Genomic DNA, 17,777 nt, shown 5'->3' with positions numbered 1-17,777 from the left:
CTTAGTGGGTTGAGGTTGTCGATAGCTAGAAAAATGGACTGGACTGGGCCATGGAGAGGAAGTCGTTTTGGACATTAAGACTCTTTAAAGATGCTGAAAGTCTGACACAATCATCACTCAAGGCTCCTCAGAGGGTGTAAGCAAGCAGGAGTATATGCACCACTAAGTTACTGAAGTCAACAATTGAATAGAACCACTCCTTCATTTGGAAATCCCCTCACCCTCTATTTTAACAAAACTTTGGTTTTTGCTGGACACCTGCCAGTTCACAGTATTTGTTCTCCACAAACTGCCAACGTTCACGTTTATCTTGCTCAGGCCCGTTCCCAGTCCTTATCAAACCAGACTGGTTTATGACCAACTAAATCCTGTCCCAAAACTCCTCTATTGTCTATCAACATCAGTTTTTTTTTCCACTAGCCCCCACTATGCAACATGGCCTTCCACAGTTGTTATATCCCTGTTTATTTGGGGTCTACCCTCTCGGTTTCCACCCCCCAGAATGCTTATGGTGGATCCTATGATGTCACATCCTGGAGTTCAAGGACAAGCAATTTGTCATGAATGTCAGACACCCTTGGTCTCTAGCCAAGGCCAGAACACTGACTTTAATCTTTGCCCTCGACTACCGTTTGGCTGTTTGTAGACCAGTGGGGGGCCGTGCATTTTCTACCTAGGCCTTCAATGCTCTCCAGCTTTATGAATAAAGCTCGGACCCTATGTACACACAAACAAACTCATAAACACACACCAACAGTCTGAATCATAGACATATGTACGTCTATGTCTACAGCCAGAATAAAACCAGACTAGCCGGGCTAACGTGATGGAATAAACCCAGGAGAAATGATCCTACGATACTTATGGCACCATTAGAGAAACCATCAACACCATACGGATACACAAGAAAACATTGCATCTTAGCCAGGTATCTCACACAGCAACAGTTTGTTGCATTACTAATGCATTATTAATGCAACAAACTCAACAAGTCTCCTCTCAATATACACCACATACATCAAATCCAGTAGAAGCATCAATGTCGATCCAATAAAATGGCATAAAAGTTGTAATTGTAATTCATATTGCTCACCAGAACTTAAGAAACCAGGGGTATATGAGGCCAGAACACTGACTTTAATCTTTGGCATTGAAAATAATATTTGGCATTATAACAAAACTTGTCTATCTTTTTATGATGTCCTTTGTTTCAGTCTCACTGGTTTTCAGGTCATTGTTTTTTTGTTTGTTTGTTTTTCAGGATTTTGGTATGGAATTTAAACATAGATAAATGTAGTAGGGACATTGAATCACCAAAACATTTTGGCCTCAGTAGTTGACTGATGGGAGTGAAGTGCACTGTAAGCTTCTCTACTGCAGCGTGCGTCTGGATTTCACCTGAGGACTGAAGAGGATCTCGGCCAATTGTGGAGAACCTGACAGAGTCAGCGTGTAATATGCGGCCTTTTTTTTTTTTTTTTTTTTTGGCTAAAAAGTTACGGAATCGATTTCAAGTCACTGAATCGTTTCGAATCGTATCGGCAACCACGAATCGTGGATCAAATCGAATCGTTGTTAAAACAAATCGTTACGCAGTCGTTATTGATCACTGTACCTGAAGTCCAAGACACACAGGTGAAGCATGACGGAGAAAATTAAGGGGGAGAAGCGCCAGAATTCTCTTCACAAGCCAATAAGATAAGTTTCTCAAAATAAAATAATACATGTGAATACAAGTTATTATTATTATTATTATTTATATATATATATTCATTTCTGTCCCGTCTTCAGATAGCGTCACCACAGATGCTGGTTGGGCAAATATGATGCTTATTCAAATTCCTATTTCCTGCTTTAAAGATAAGCCCGTGTTTTTATTATTGTTATCATATTTTATATTGTATCTGTTTATTTTTTTACTTTGCACAAACGGAGTTTGAACGGGAGGGTGTCGGAATGAAATAATTGCCGGCTCAGGCGGTGTCACCGAAATGTACTTCCGGGTTAGAGGAGCTAAAGCTAGCTCGAGCTAGCCGCTACAGACCGAGACGGCAGCGGAGGAGGAAAAACATGCGGTCCTGTCACCAGCGACGACCAAGAGAAATGTTGTAACTTGGGACTAAATTGTGAGGGTAAGTTCTTTTTTTTTTGTTTTGTTTTTTTTTTGTTTATCCACGGTGGGAATGAAATGCGATGTAGATAAACATCTGTGTGTGTACGTAGAAAGACTCCATGTAGCATCGTAGCATCTTTACCCCACTGCACCGCTTCGTAGCGTTTAGCCTGTTAGTGAACACAACCAGAGGATTAAAGGTATTTTATGTGTGTGGTTGTGTGTATGTGTATATATATATATATAGCAAACATTTCATTTGACATGGAAGATGGGAGGCTTATTACTCGTATTTATTTAAGATGAAACTGAGGCTAGTTAACGAGCAACAAACAAGGTTAATGACTTAATTAATATTAGCTGTGCGTTGTGGTGTTAATACGTACTCTTATTCGTTTTGATCTTATATTTTTGTTAAATTTGCCCTATATATATATATATATATATATATATATAGCGCTTATGGCCAGATGCACAAAAATATACATCATAGAGCTTCAGTATTTATATTGTATGAACCTGTGCAATCGTGTTAACATTTTAATTGTGTGTCAAAATACTCAATTTGCAGTGTGCGCTATTAATATAGATTAAAAATGAATGATATTTAATTGTGGTTAATCGTATTTCTTCGTGTGGAAGTCAGAGAGTTAAAGCCTAACTTCAAGCCCGGTGCCTCTTTGCTTGGCATTATTGGGGGAAAATAAAAAGGTTCTTCATCCATATTCACGAATGCCTGAAGCTACCACGCTTATCTGTACAAATAAATTGTACACGTGTAAACACCACGGGGCCACGCAGTCGCCATGGACTCAGGGAGGAGACGTGGTCCGTGTCAATGAGATGAACACACTCTCAAACAAAAAGTCAATCCAAGATCAACTGTGAAGGCAAAAAGTGGAAATGGGTTTCAAAACTATCTATAGCTACAGTAAAACGAGTCCTGCTTTGACCTCAAAGCGTGGCCATGAATAAACAACATTTATTTACGGCCTTAATGGCTGGCGACTTCTTGTAAGAAGTTGTCTGAGCCAAGTCAAACACACTGGGAGTGTGGCGAAATAAATAAAAGCTCAAATAAATCTACTTATATCTGACATTTGAGTTCCTTAAAATAATGTAGCGCTTCTAAAACGGGCCACCTTGAAGCTTAAAGCATTCGGCGAAAGGTCTCGGTAACCCCTCTGACTTGAACGGTGTGTCTCCATTCGCATACAGAAACATGACGGAGCCACGCAACCCCGGCATGTCGTCCGTCCCTCAGGCGGCCCCCCCGGCGCACGCCGACTCGAGCGTCCCGGCCGTGGAGATGGACCCGGTGGAGTACACTCTGAGGAAGCGCCTCCCCCGGAAGCTCCCGAAGAGACGGAACGACGTGTACGTCAACATGAAGACCGACTTCCGGGCTCAGCTGGCGCGCTGTCAGAAGCTTCTCGAGGGCGGCGCGCACAGGGAGATCTGCGTCCACGGCTTGGGCCTGGCCATCAACAGGGCCATCAACATCGCCCTCCAGCTGCAAGCCAGCAGCCAGGGGGCGCTGCAGCTGGCGGCCAACACGTCGACGGTGGAGCTCGTGGACGACCTGGAGCCGGACGATCCGGACGAGGCCGCGGAGCCCATGACGCGCACGCGTAACAACTCGGCCATTCACATCAAGGTTTTCTACCCCGACCCCCAGTGACCGAAAACAGAGATGTTGTCTGACTGCAGATGAATTCTCTCATGGCTTCAGTCGAATCCTGCGACTATCATCACGTGTTGCAGCCTGTGTTTTAAGAGCATAGCGTGGACTCTTCTATATAAGATAAGCTTCTTATTATTAGGCATTGTATTACCTGCAGTAAATGGAGGAGCAGAGACGCTGAACCGACACATCAAGACGTCTATTAGCCGCGTGCAACAACATCCACGCAATGAGAAATGTGTTTGCGCTGTTCATTGCGAGTGTCTCCGTGACCTCCATGTACTGTAAGCGATATAAACGCCTCATAAAAACTTCCCTTTCTGTTTGCATGTCTTGAAGAAACAGTGTTTTTTTTGTCAGGTGAAACTTCTGTGTAAGATACTACATGTAAACATGGCCGTGCCAAATGTACACATATAAGTGTATTTAATTTTATAGTCTGTTAATGTGTAGTGTTTTAAAGATGCAAACGGGAAAAAAAAAAATTTAAGTTTGTGTTTGAGGCAGATGTTGTTCTAGTAAACGTCCACTAGATGTCAGTGGTCGTCTACAACAAGCGTCCCAGGATGTGATCCCTCAGCGGCCTAATTTGTGTGGCACCGTGTCACGGCATGTGTTTTCAAATAGTTTAAAACATGTGTTCGACTGAGGGTTGGAGAGGTTTGAAGAAAAAATAAAAATATTTGTTTTTATATGGTTGAATATACCTCGGTGTTTATTTATTTCTAAATGGATGGAATAGAAGACGATGTATTTGATTTGTGGAGACAAATAAAACTTCCTGGAACTTGACTATCTTTAACTTTCACCTTTTCTTTAACTTCAAGAGAAACTGAATGGGATGAAAACCATGTAGGTCTTTGATTATAGCTTGTACTCGGTGTCTGGACTGAAGGAGTTTGCTTGACCTGAGAAAGAATGAATGAAATTGACAAGACTTCCCCTTGTTGTGTTTCCATCTATCCTCTCTTTATCCAAGAACAATATTTTGTATTTAAATAGTGAATTATACAGCGACGGGACAAAACGACACAAACAGGAAAAGAAAACGTACAAACATCCTTAAAAACATCTTGCACTCGCACAACAAGATATAAAAATGCGGAAACAACAAGGAAGAACACTTAACTAGTCTGAAATAGCTGAGCATCCAATTTATAGAAACCCTCGGGTTCCCAGGACGAACTGATTGCCCGCTTGCCGTTCGATGACGAACATTAACGGGAGGGAGGAGACCGTGCTAACGTCAGGTTCTGGAAAACTTAGCAATTTACAGCGCCACAGGATGTTAATTGTAAGATTTTCCAGACCGTCTGGTTATCAGTGTGAAGAGGCCGGTAGAGTGTTGGTGAGGCAGAAACAAAAACACAGATAATATTGACAAAACAGCTTCACAGTTCACATGTAACTCTCCTCACTGACCTCTTTACTCCCCCCCGCTCACTGTAACTGGACCTCGGCATCAACTTTGTGAGTCTTTGTTCTGCTCTATGGAAAGAACGTGCGGTGTGAATAATCTATATAAAATGAAAATAAAATAAAAAGGAAGAGCAGCGTGTCGTTGCAGTTGCATCTTTGCAAATGCCTTCAGTGTTACACAAGAGGACATGACATAGAAAGCCCGACTAAAATCTTAAAGACCTGACACTAACACTAAGACTGGAGCTTAAAAGTAGAAAATCTGTATAAATAGTAATTACACAACTTAAAAAAATATTAAAATATTCAATGCAAAAAAAAAAAAAAATCCAAGAGAAGAGACTAATGTTTTTGTGAGGCGTAGTTGAAGACGTGACAGGCTTGTTGTGGGGTGAGGCCTCGTTCATTTTTGGCTCTTTGCAGAGACTGGAAACGGATGCTCTGTCGCAACCTCGCGCTCCTCCACTTTCCAGGTGCAATCAATATTTTCTGGGTGTTTCACTTCACAATTCCCTCCGGAGAGAGGGGAGAGTGTAGGGGGTCAAACTGACTGCAAACAGACACACACACACACACACACATACACATTAAATGTACATTGAAACGTTTGAGTCCTAACTCACCCACACAAAAAATACATCCACACACAAAGTGCAAGAGAGTGCCAGTAGAACAGCTATTGGAGCAGTGCTTCCCAAAGGCATTGTTTTGGTCAGTGTGTGTTCGTCGTGTCCGTGAGTCCAAGGTGCATTCATCTCCTGTCCATCCAAAGCCTTGTTGGGACTGTCCTCTCCTTTTTCAGCCTCCTCCCAGACTGTGAGGATTGCCGTGTCTTTTCTCTTTCTGCACTGCTTCCAGCAGCCAGCGTGCAGGTTAACAGTGTCAACTTCTCTCCTCTTGCCTTTGGAAACACAAATTACCTTCGCCTCGAGTCGGGGCCGTGAGCTGATCAGCTGACGTCTTGCTGACAAGCCTGTGCATCCAAAAGGAGGAGGCGCACTTTGCCTCGCAGGAAGTTGACGTGGACTTGGAGCAAATCCGTTGCTGTGGACACTCTCCACGTTCCTTCGAGCCCCGCTGGACTTGCCGGTGGGGTATATTCCTGAAAGAGATTATAAAGAAACGCTGTACACATTTATATTGTCTGCACACTGGGCCTCAGCTTGGAATCGAAGTCATTACAAAGGTTGTGTTGTCACAACGTAACCAATTCAAGAAGAAGCTTGAGCAGCAGCTTCGGTGCCCAGAGCGTTGAAAGAGAAAGCCTGTATTGTCCCATGACTTGATCTCTAAGTTTGAAAAGAAAGTACCTTTGTTTCAGTACAAGAAATCCAACTCGAGTCAAGTAAAACATTGGCTTAGTTACACTGGCTTTCACTTTTTGACACACTTTATAATAAATTTAGAGAGACTGGTGAGACTGTAGCCGATCCAGCAAACTCCAAAATATGAGATAAAAATAAATCATCTGCCATTTTTGTTCTCAAAGTTGGAGAAAAAAATATCTTCGTGACGCACTTCCTGAACAGAAATGGACCATCACCATCCACCCAAATCCCCATCAGAGTCAGACAAGTATATGGAGAGCAGCAATAACTACACGATCAGCCACAACATTAAAACCGCTGGCAGGGGAAGTAAATGACGTCGACCATCTTGAGACTATCCAGCGTTCTGCTGGAAAACTTTTGGACCTGACATTCGTTTGTGTGCATGTATTTTAAACATGTAGCCCCCACCTAGACCAGACCGGACACCGACGCACAAAAAAACAGCACAAGGTGTTGACCTGGCCTCCGAATTCACTAGATCCTAAACTGATCAGAAGGGCTGTGTCCATTCGCTGACGACTCACTACTGTTTTGGAGGCACGATATTAGGAAGGTGGTCTTAATATTATGTCTGATCAGTGTTTAATAACAGTTGAATACCAGACCAGTTCTTTCCTTCAAAAGGGTTCAAGGTTTAGAGCTCGCTTCAACTCACCTGGATGTTGAGGCTACGCAGCACAGCGTTGATGCTGAGCAGGTTTCTGACTGTGTTGTCTATGGGGCTGTGCAGCGCGGTGTTGGTGACTGAAGTCCGCAGCAAGTTGAGGGCTTGTTGTAAAAGCCACAAGCCAGTCTGCACTTCCCAGGCTTGCTCTAGTGCCTTGCCAAAAAATAAACAGAGGGCAAGAGTTGAACAGTCTCATTAGGGGGGGCCGATAAGGAACAGAGGAAGTGGAGCAATCAGCTCTCTCATTAGAAATTAACAGGAGCTACGGGTCCCGACAAAAGATTTAAGGCACTGAAAATGACCTCTAGTAATACGTAAAAACTTTGATTGTAAGATGTTGGCAGTTAAAAGTAAAAAGGAAGACTTGTTTTATTCTTGATAGGAAACACACGTCTGTTACCAGCTATGCAACATTCCAATATTTCCAGTGGTTACTTACATTTTTCTTCTCCCAGACATCAAAGTCGACTGTAGTTTGGGGAACGGTGACAGACTCTGAGAGTCCACATCCTTCTCTACACGACGTCTGCAAAAACAGATTAATAATGGCCCTCTTTAGAGTACTTTTAGCCTGTGCCTGTGTACACACACACACATATATATATATATATATATATATATATAAGCGTTGTGCGGTGCTTTCAGGGCTACGCTGTCTGGGCAGTAACCTGCTCTTAGGTCTTAGCGCATGCATACATTTTCCGCTCACCATAGCGACTTCTGCGTCTCGTGCTTCCTTTATGAAATGGTTCAGGACCCTCAGGTCACAGATTGGCCTCAGCGGGGATGGCAAGCCTGGCCTGGTCCACTCCAACACTATCAACAGCAAGGCAAGCAGTCCTGCCATCACAGACACAAGAAACACAACAAAGACGACTGTTTAAAGGCCAGTGAAAAGACATAATCGGATATAAGGGAGCAACGTACCTCACACCTTTCTGCACCTTTCTGGTGTTGACTCTTGTTTTAACTACTAGCCTGTGTCCTCAGAATATTGTTCTCAATATTTTATTTTTTTTTTTTTACTTCATCCACACATACTCTTGTTCAATGCGATAACACATACGTTGCAGAGAGGTTTACTGTACAGAGCTATAACTGTTGAGAGTATTTTATGGCTTCGCTGACATTTAACTTGCCCTCCTGTGGCACATAGCACTGAAGCTAGTTGTCTTTCAGTATCTGGTATGTTTCGAGCAGCGAGCCACATACAGAAGCCTATATGGTTTATCTGTGGTGTTTTCACATGTTGATTCCGATCAAACTAATGAATGGAGGCAGTGATAGATCTGGAGCTGATTGACACATCAGCTTGAATTTCCTGCTGTTTTGTATTTACTTATATGTTTGGCTTGACTTTCATAGTGCTGTTCCTCTCTGCTTCTTCAAACTGGGGGCTTACCCACCCATTTTGTCTCTTTGCTCATTGGTACACAACAAAACACTTAAATAAGCGTAAAAATAAAAGCGTAAAAAACAGAAAACTATCCAACAAAACGATATACTGACGATGGGTAAGAATGACCTTACTTCAAACAAATCAAACCAACCATTTAGGGGCGAGTTCCTACAGGTACTCAGAAAAAAAAAACAAAATAAAAAACAGAAAAGAATAACTAAGAAAAACAGCATTTCTATTTTTTTTTAAAAAAAGACAAAAAAATCAAGAAGTCATGTATTTATCATTTGTCATGACATATTAAATGGATATAAAACCCCATGTGAACAAATGTTTTCTTTGTGATGTCTACCCAGCACCTTCTTCTCCTCATGACCCCAGTCGCATTATCTGCGTTAAAATGCAAATCCCAGTGGTAACGGCATATGGTTTTCAAATTTTACGCTTGTTTGTCTCACATTACTTTTGAACCACGTGTGACGACTTTCCACTGGGCCTCACTCACATGTGGTACGAGTCTTGTCACGTTTGACGCAATATTACTTTTTAAAAACGGAATTTGTGCACACATTTGGGATTTTCCATTATCTTTTTCTTTTCTTTTTTTTCCTAACATGATTCAGCAGCATAAAGAGGATCTAGTGAATTTTTTTTTTTTTAATTATGATTATATTTTTGTTTTGCATGTGTCACCGGAACCATGTGACTTCCTGCATTATGAAGAGAAACCTGCAGATATCAGGACATTGCAGAATTGACCTTAACTAACCTCTATTCATAACATTAGCACAAAAGAGTATAATATATAATAATATTAATAATAATAATAATAAGACTTTACTTCTAACCTTTCCTCTGTGAGCATTACTGAAATTTCCAACATTGACTTAAAGCACGGCACAGTCTGAACTCTAAGGATACACTTGGCAGTGAGAGGGATCTGACTCTTCATGGGTCATGTGGGCACTCAGCCGTGTTCCTCCGTGCCACATGCTGAATGCACTCTTTCACGGCGGCCTGGATGTGTGACGCAGAAGCATGACAGAAAATACAGATGATCTACCCAGGCAGACGGGGCAGATAAGGGTCAAATTAAGTTCTCAGACTTCAAATAACTAGCACAAATCGACCCGGCCTCCGAAAGTGGATTAATATTCCGGGTTCGGCCTGCCACTGCGGGGATAATGAGAAATCTCATCAAGAATTGTAATATCATTACTAGTGGTACATTAGCATCGGTTCTTTGAAAGGTCAACGGTATAATCGGCTTAAGAGGGCGCGGACTCTCGCTTTTTCTGCATTGCCAACGTCACGGAGACACGTAGGAATCGGCCTGTGACTTCATCTGACTCAGATCGCCACCATGTTCCACGGAAACGTTCGGTAAACTCTTTATGTACATAGCTAGCGCTGCGGTGTCCCGCCACTTCAAAGCTCTGTGCACATTACTAACAGTATTGCAGCATACCTGACCCCTGTACAAATATGGACACATGCACTGCTATGTGCCAGATATCCATCACCGTGTGGTGTGTGACATTTGACAGGAATTACGCACACGCATTTAAGCGCGTTAATCTCGTCGTCTGTCGAGTGGCCGCTTCACTTATCTCGGGCACTGATGCGTTCGTTTGAAGAACGTGGCACATTTGTCGAAATGAATCACGAAATTTAAACCCCTGTGCACGCACTCTTCTCCAGGCTTGTTTAAATGTATGTGTCCGAACTTTTTTTACATGCATGTAAATACATTGATTAAAGTCTCCACGGACAAACTACTGGCCCCGTTTCCATACGCTCCTATTTGCTCAATGAGTGTGTGACTCAGCTTGAGGTTTATCAGTGACCTTTTCACCTCCGCCAATGCCTACGTGAGAATGCAACGATCTAAAAAAGTGTGTATACACACATTCGCTCCCAACTCTCTGCTTTCTCACCACAGTGGTGGAATTTTGCGGTCCAGGACCGTGGCCAGAGAGAGAAAGTCAGCCTCCTTGTCCGCCAGCGCCGGCGGCCAAAACCATGTTGCTATTTTAACTTGGAAGCAGTGGTCCACAAGTGGCGGCGCTTTCGGCCAGTAGCGAGCGCCGCTTCAGGTATGTGCCAGATGCTTTGGGAAGGTGGCTGGGCTGCTCACATGAGGTGACATGTGCTATTTTAATGAGCTCGTGTCGAACAAGTGCATCAATAGAGCTCAGGGGTGTTTAACCATCTGGGCTCATGTGCGCCGAAGTTAAATGGCACAGGGGACTGATAAGGAGGTACTATTAAAAGCACATATCATGGATGGAATAGTTGCATTTGAATGCTTTGCAACCTCTGCTCTATTTTGACCGGGTCTTCCACATGATGAAGTGCACGGTTCTATTTAGGCGGCTGTCAGATGACATAGATGTGACATAATTTCCTGTCCTGCTCTGGTGGAAATCCCTGATAATTTGGTCACTTTTTTTTATTCTTTTCTGCTGACATGCTCGGAGAAAGTGATGAGCGTGCAGATTCGGCTTTCGGCATCCTTAAAAGCTTCTAGTCTGCTGTGTCACGGCTAGAGAAGCAGAGCTGAGATCTGATTCCCATGGAATCAGGACAGAAAACAAAACGGTTGTCAGTGCTCAGCATCTCCCCCGGAGGGGGGGGGGGGGGGGGGAGACGGTTTTATCTGCAGTGACAGAAACAGGAAATAAAACGGCTGCAGTGCAAACCAAACCTGCAACTCAAACAGATTTAGTGCCTAGCCCCAGTCAATGAGCTCTAAGACCAACTACGTCAGTCAATGTGATTTTTATTTTTAGACTATTTTCTATTCTAGTCGTCATTAATTCGTTAGATGTCGATCACTTCACAGAAATCCCTCTTGCTGAAAGTAGTACAACTCTGCAGCACAGCACGACGCACGGCGGCGTTCTTGGAAGTGAATTTACACAATCTATTGCCAAGAAACTCACACATAGTAGCATGCAGCATCAGCACATATGTCACAAATCCGAGGGCAGCGTTAAAGACGAGCGGCGTCGACACTCAGCGGAGACTCCCAGAGGCGGATTAAACAATCCGGAGCCAATCTCCCACACATAAAGGCTAGACTGTGCAAGCGGGCCACGGAGAGACTTGCACGCTGCATCCGTACATCATCACCAGCGGTAGAAAACACTGAGCGTACAGCGCAGCGTCGTTGCGATCCGCACAGTAAAACACACAGAGTTAACGCACCAGGCTAGGAAGGTCATCTCCGCTCTTACCTCTACCCGTTTTCTGCAACATTCGCAAAGAGGTGCAGCATCTTTTAAAAACATCGTGAATGGCTTAAATCGATGCGCGGGCGTCACGACTCGAGTTAAAGGCACCGGCCAAATCCAACAAGTCCAACATGTAACCAAGCGTGGTGTCAGCCAGCGCTAGTCCAACCGGCATGTAGCTCCGTGTGGGAGAAGAAGGAGAGAAAAAAAAAAAGCTCTGTGCTGCTGGCGAGAGCTATCACCTACTAGACTTTGCATCACTGCTGTGCGTTGGCAAAACCTTTTATTTACCTCCCCTAGGATATAGTGATAACGCGATAGCCCGCAAGAACGAGGACGCGCCTTTTTACGCACCACGGTGAGCGATTAAACATCAACCCATCTCGCAGTCCCCCCGCTGCGTAAAGCGTGAAAATAGACAACTACTATAGCCGGTGTACGGAGAAAAAATCATGAAGGCATGCCCATAACTCACTGGGAAACTCCATAGCGGTGTCCGCATAGCCCCTCACAGGGTCCTCGCGGTTTGGCCCATAGGTCCGTCTATTGCCCATTAATTGGAAACGAAGCTCTTTTGTGGATGTCTTGTGCACTTATCCGGTAGGTGTTTCTAAAAACTGATGCCGTTTGATTTTTTATTGATGACTTTGAAAATAAAGTCGCATTGTTTCTATGATGACAACACGAACTGCTCCTCCCTTAAGGCAAAATGTTTTCTTTCATTGTTGCCCAAATAATAGCGTATCCCCTGTTTATGAAACGTTCGGACAAAACAAAAAGTAAATAATGTCCCAGAAAAGCCGCGCAGAGACTTCCCATTCATTGTTCGGCTGGTTTTTCCAGAAACCGCCGTGGCCGCAGTTTTGTCAGATTAAAAATGACAATGTAAACATTCGCGGCATAAAAATGATCAATTTGCGTCGCCACGTGGATGGTGGTGCGTGGGGATAATGTGGGTGTAGGGCGCTTGCGGTGCACACGGTGATCGGACGATTAGGCGCAGAAATCAAGATGTGACACGAATGGCGTTAACACTCCAGAGATCTGCATGTGAATTAGCACTGCTTCATCACCGGTCAATAGACGGTGCAGCACATGAGGCACAGGTCTAACTTTAACCCCCACCCCCCGCATGAAATTAACCGAGAACTGTCAACAAAGACGGTTCAATAATGCATATTTGATGTTTGAGGACATAAAGTCGGGCAGATACTCTTTTCTGAAAAAAAAAAGGAAAAAAAAAAAAGCCAGATAAGAAAAAAGTCAATGTTTAACAATATCTTTGACCCCTGTGACCTCCAATGTAAATGTTTCCTGTCGTTTCTCACGAGTCCCTCACTGCTTCTCGTGTCCATACGCTCTGGTTCCAGGAACCATTCCTGAACAGAGGACTGGGACGTCTCCTTGGGATCGCTACCTTTCTTGCAGAGAGAGTCAGAGATTCGCGCTTCGACCTGAGGGCATCAAAAGTGCTGAACGATCCAGAATACCGGCCGAGTCCATTAGATCGCCTCCACGCTTGAACGTTGAGATGTTCTTCTCGTTTCATGTCTTCGGCACGTGTGGGACGTTGGAGAGTGCTGTCCAGGTTTAGTGGTGTCCCAGCTCTTTAGTGTGTCACATGGAATCGTAAAGTGTCACTACAGGTCCACAGGTTTCACTGTTTCCCACTACATGCTCATAAAGCTTCCTCTGGTGTGTGTGTGTGTGTGTGTGTGACTGATAGACAGAATTTCTATTTAAACTCAGCTGGACAGTATTTCTGATGCAGTGGCATTCGGGTAAAACATTATGACCATCTTCCTAATACTGTGCAGGTCTGCGTCCAGAACAGTCGTGACTCACCAGGGAATGGACATGGGCCTCCTGAGGGCGTCCTGTGGTGTCTGGTGACAGGGTGATGTTAGTGGGGGGGCTTTGAGTCCTATGGATTGAGGGGAGGGGCCTCAGTGTATCGTCCCACAGATACTTGATCGGTTTGGGATCTGGTGAATTTGGAGGCCAGGTCAACACCTTGTGCTGTTTTTTTTGTTGTTTTTTTTGAGCATCCAGCTGGGGGTGTCTGCTGCCATTGCTCTGGTCTGGTCTGGTCTGGTCTGGTCTAGGTGGGTGCTACATGTCTTAGTAACGTCCACATGAATGAACCCCAGGTTTAAAAGTTTCCCAGCAGAACGGTGAAATGCGACAAGATGGTCAGCTTTATTTACACTTTAATGTGTGTTCTCGCTCAAGCATCAATCAGAATATAACTTTTTTTTATTTGCAAATATGACTAATAGTTTATTTGTATTCTTGTAGAGGGACATGGGAGTATTATCAGAAAATAATGACTCAAAGAGAATTTTCCACAGTTTGGCATCTTCCCAACATGTAACTTGATCTTGATCATTACTGTTTCATTACTGTTATATATATATATTTTTTTTTTTTAACAAATTTGACTTCAGTTACAGGAATAGGATGGAATTCCCCAAAGTCTACTCTCTATGTGACGTCCTCCTTATGGTTAAAAAGAAACCGCAGTGAACTAGATCCACCAACACTGACAGGTAACCAGGTAAAACTATGTGCATACAACCGAATTTATTATTAATCCCATGAAGAACAATACGCTATTGTGTAAACTACAACTGTGTCTATCTCCAGTGCAGATGTGTCAAGTGTTATACAGCAATTATTCTCAGCACATCGAGCAGGCGTGTTTATATTCCACGTCCTCGCTCTGACGCCTGTCAGCCCCTTTGGAGCCAGAGTAAAGGAAATAAATTGAAATTTCCTGGAAGTCCCCTCTGTGTGTCACAATGCGTGCGGTGTCCTCCGGGGGCTACACGAAGCCGTTCCATCGGACGGGGAGTGAATGCATGTTTGCATATGCATTATCAGGGGCAGACGTGGAATGTCAAGTGACACATGTGTCTCTTACAGATACGTGGAAACGTGCGCGAAAAGTTGCCATTCTTTATCTGACCGTCAAAAAATAAATGCAAATTTATTTACGATTAAAAGCAAAGAAGCCTTCTCAAACGCAGGAGTCCGCATGTGCATTTAATATAAACTGATTATGACAATCAGGGATTCATACATGTTCATAAGAGTGTAATTCTCTATAGATTAGTATAAGTTTACGCTTCTCTCTCTTGTCCACAGCTCGATCTGAGTCAGCTTTAACGCTGCACGCCCGCTGCCGCTGTGCTGAGCCGAAGACGGTGTTGACAACTTTGTTGCACTGTTTGCTCAAAGGGCTGTTTGCTTATGTCTGAGCCAACATGAGAGAGAGAGTAGAGGGAGACAAGGTACGTGCTGTGAGCCATGCTTCATGACCAGAGCAGGGGATTGGGGTGGGTGGTGAGGGATGTGTGGGGAATGCGGGGGCAGGGGTGTCCAGTCACAGTGACTCCTGGTTTGGAATGGGACACACTTATTGAATTTAGGATGATTTAAAGGAGGAGGGAAGAGGTTAAGCCGGGGATGAACCTGAATGCACTTTCCCTATGTTGCCGTTACACTTACACTGGTTAATAAACAAAGGTGACCGAGGGCGGTGCAGACAAAACGTGCGCGGCTGTGTCGTACTATATAGGAGGGCGCGAAAGTGCATAGCTGTTACTGTGTGTGTGCGTGTATATATGTGTGTGTGTGTCTGTTTTGCTTTCTCATCCAGGTTTTGGCGCTCGGCCAGCCAGGTCTACTCCTCTGGCGCGACACAAGACAGGAAGCTGACATAAAAGAATGGGGGACCGACTGTGAGGGACAGAGGAGCCAAGGCAGGAGCCGCTGACGAAGTCGGAAGTTATTGTTTCAGCCCGCAGGCATCCACGGTGACAAGAATCTTATAGTGCTATTGAACTTGTTATGATCCCACAGCAATGGCCACAAGTCTGGAGAGCATCCCGGGACCTAAGCCTCATCGCTGGAGCCTTTCCCCCTGACTAAATGTAGTCACAATAAGTGCTGCAGTGGAACTGTTTGCTAGCAATCATGGATATAAAGAGGTGCACACAAACCACTGCTGTTGAAAGCAGTGATGAGGAATATAGTTTGCATGAGCCTACTAGATATATCGTATGGCGAACTACACAACTAGAATCATTGATATTCTAAATGATGATGCTGCTGCTGTTATGCTGGATTTCCATACTCGGCCTACCTCCACCCCACTTTAAATCGCTATTTCCATTGCTAGAAGGTTGGCTGAATGAGGCCAAAGTGATACTTTTCTGGGTACTTTTTAGTGCTTCCTCTGTGGTTGGTGCGAAGTAGGTGAATTGGGGCTGAAAATGTGACGTAGAACGTTGCTAACTACTGATCGGTCAGAAAAAAAAATCGTCACGATGCAGCACCAGGTACAAAGCTGGATGTTTTCACTAGAGAGATGAGTGTTTTTGACTAGTCATAAGCTGCTCACTTTCAACTTTCTGCTCTCGTGTCATTATTTTAAATGATGACTGGTAAAGTAATGTCGTTCTGGACCAACCTGGACGTGAGGGCTTTTCTGTCCTTGTTGGGAGACGACAGTAAACAGCGGGAGTTGGACTTGGAACCACAAGGTTTTCCAGCGGATGGCGGCTGAGATGCCAAACTTGACTTTATCAGGACGGTGAAACAAATAAAGGAGAAACTTTAAAAAACTGAAAGCCGAATATCAGGCAGCCAAGGGCCACAACAATACGAGTGGTGCTGACCGAAAGGTCCCGAAATGGTATGAGGAGATGGACACGATATAGACCAGGGAGCGTCGGTAGGGAAGCTTTTCTTGAATCCATTACACCGTTGGCGCAGTTTTTATCTTTTATTACGTTCACTGTGTTCTGCTTCTGGTGGTTGTTTAATGGTCTAATGGTTGTTTTCTTTCGTTCACTGGTTGTTGGAACGTAACTTTACTGTGTAGCCCGCTGATGCTAGTAGCAACAAGTGAAAACCTAAGCAATGGAAAAGGTAGTTAAAAAAGAAAAGGTGGTTCGGCGCGTGGGTGGTTTAGAGGTAGGCCGTGTATGGAAACCTGGCTTTAGATGTCCTGTGTGAGGACGTCTTAACGTTCAAGCACCTGAAACAAGTGATGTGATGTGATGTGGTGATGGATCACAGTGCATCAAAAGTACACAACTTGCATCATTTCAGCTCACAACACTGATCTCTCAGACCTGGAGTGACATCCCTCCACAATAAAATGCTACATTGCATTGGTTTGTCATCCTGTGTAAAGTGGTCGCTCTCTATCAGACTGGTAGTTAACGTCCTATTGCTTATGGAGCGAATAGAACTGGGATTTCTTGACAAGACTTTACAAAAAAAAGTAACTCAGCTGGATACAAAATGTGAATGACTATGCACGTAACGACAGGGAGTCTACTGGAGGAGAAATCCAAGACACCTGAAGCTTCAGCAGCTGAGATGGAAGAGACTGTGCACTGCTCTGTTCCACTGCTTCTTCACTTCAAGCTAAGAGTTCACACAAGAAGACAACTGGAAACGAGCAAAGACCCTTCGTCTCTGGTCAAAGAAGACTGAAGACGAGTTCTTTGGACATGGGATGAGACTATATTATCTGGGGAATTACAGTTTTGGAGAATTTTTCATTAACCAGCGAGACAATAACCTGGAGCATGAAACGGACTGAACAAGGTGAATGTTCTCGAGTCAAAGACCTTAATCCGGTGGAGAATCTGTAACTGAAAAGTGCCTTTCAGCCCTGATCCTGATCCTTGTGGAGGCCGGCAGAGGTTGAACAGCTCTGCAAAGGCAGATCTGTAAGATAACCTGAAAAATTGATCTAAAAAATTGATGGAGGTCAATACTTTTTTTTTATATATTACATATGACACTCTGTAAAGTTTTGTTTTGTAAACTCTTGTCATAAAGCCAAATTATATTGACCAGGATTCCATTTATAAAAGCAAGTGTGTGTGTGTGTGTGGGTTTTATAGCCAC

The 17,777-nt window shown here is 43.9% G+C and overlaps 2 protein-coding genes and 1 long non-coding RNA gene across 6 annotated transcripts; 2 read left to right on the top strand and 1 right to left on the bottom strand.

The window, feature by feature from the left end:
- The first annotated feature begins 1,977 nt into the window (after positions 1–1,977).
- Positions 1,978–4,589, top strand: pop7 (POP7 homolog, ribonuclease P/MRP subunit). The gene is made up of 2 exons (XM_047600443.1): positions 1,978–2,132; positions 3,332–4,589. The coding sequence occupies exon 2, from the start codon at positions 3,336–3,338 to the stop codon at positions 3,792–3,794; it is 459 nt and encodes a 152-aa protein (XP_047456399.1). The 5' UTR covers positions 1,978–2,132; positions 3,332–3,335; the 3' UTR covers positions 3,795–4,589.
- Positions 4,272–12,430, bottom strand: epoa (erythropoietin a). 2 transcript variants are annotated; one of them, XM_047600422.1, is made up of 5 exons: positions 12,325–12,430; positions 7,924–8,054; positions 7,654–7,740; positions 7,203–7,367; positions 4,272–6,318 (listed from the first exon to the last, which is right to left on the bottom strand). In XM_047600422.1, exons 1-5 carry the CDS (start codon positions 12,401–12,403, stop codon positions 6,166–6,168), a joined length of 615 nt encoding a protein of 204 aa, XP_047456378.1. In that variant the 5' UTR covers positions 12,404–12,430; the 3' UTR covers positions 4,272–6,165. The 2 variants fall into 2 exon arrangements, with proteins under 2 accessions (XP_047456378.1, XP_047456387.1); XM_047600431.1 differs by lacking the exon at positions 12,325–12,430 and adding an exon at positions 11,853–12,248.
- On the top strand, positions 8,067–17,739 carry LOC125017393. Of its 3 annotated transcripts, none has more exons than XR_007113837.1 (4): positions 8,067–9,996; positions 13,220–13,437; positions 14,297–15,142; positions 15,511–17,739. It is a non-coding gene; the product is annotated as an uncharacterized LOC125017393 (long non-coding RNA). The 3 variants fall into 3 exon arrangements; XR_007113835.1 differs by lacking the exon at positions 8,067–9,996 and adding an exon at positions 12,303–12,449; XR_007113836.1 differs by lacking the exon at positions 8,067–9,996 and having other exon boundaries at positions 12,463–13,437; positions 14,297–14,398; positions 14,997–15,142.
- The last annotated feature ends 38 nt before the right edge of the window (positions 17,740–17,777 follow it).

Source organism: Mugil cephalus, chromosome 1 (assembly GCF_022458985.1).
Source record: "Mugil cephalus isolate CIBA_MC_2020 chromosome 1, CIBA_Mcephalus_1.1, whole genome shotgun sequence".
Lineage (NCBI taxonomy): Eukaryota > Metazoa > Chordata > Actinopteri > Mugiliformes > Mugilidae > Mugil > Mugil cephalus.
The sequence above is the reverse complement of the archived record's forward strand: the minus strand, read 5'-3'. Positions and strand labels throughout refer to the sequence as shown.

Coding starts and splice junctions, on each gene's coding strand:
- epoa (XM_047600422.1), bottom strand. CDS start 12,403: ATGGGCAATAGACGGACCTATGGGCCAAACCGCGAGGACCCTGTGAGG. Junction 7,741..7,923: donor GAGACGCAGAAGTCGCTATG/GTGAGCGGAAAA, acceptor CTGTTTTTGCAG/ACGTCGTGTAGAGAAGGATG. Junction 6,319..7,202: donor TGCGTAGCCTCAACATCCAG/GTGAGTTGAAGC, acceptor AATCTCTTTCAG/GAATATACCCCACCGGCAAG.
- pop7 (XM_047600443.1), top strand. CDS start 3,336: ATGACGGAGCCACGCAACCCCGGCATGTCGTCCGTCCCTCAGGCGGCC.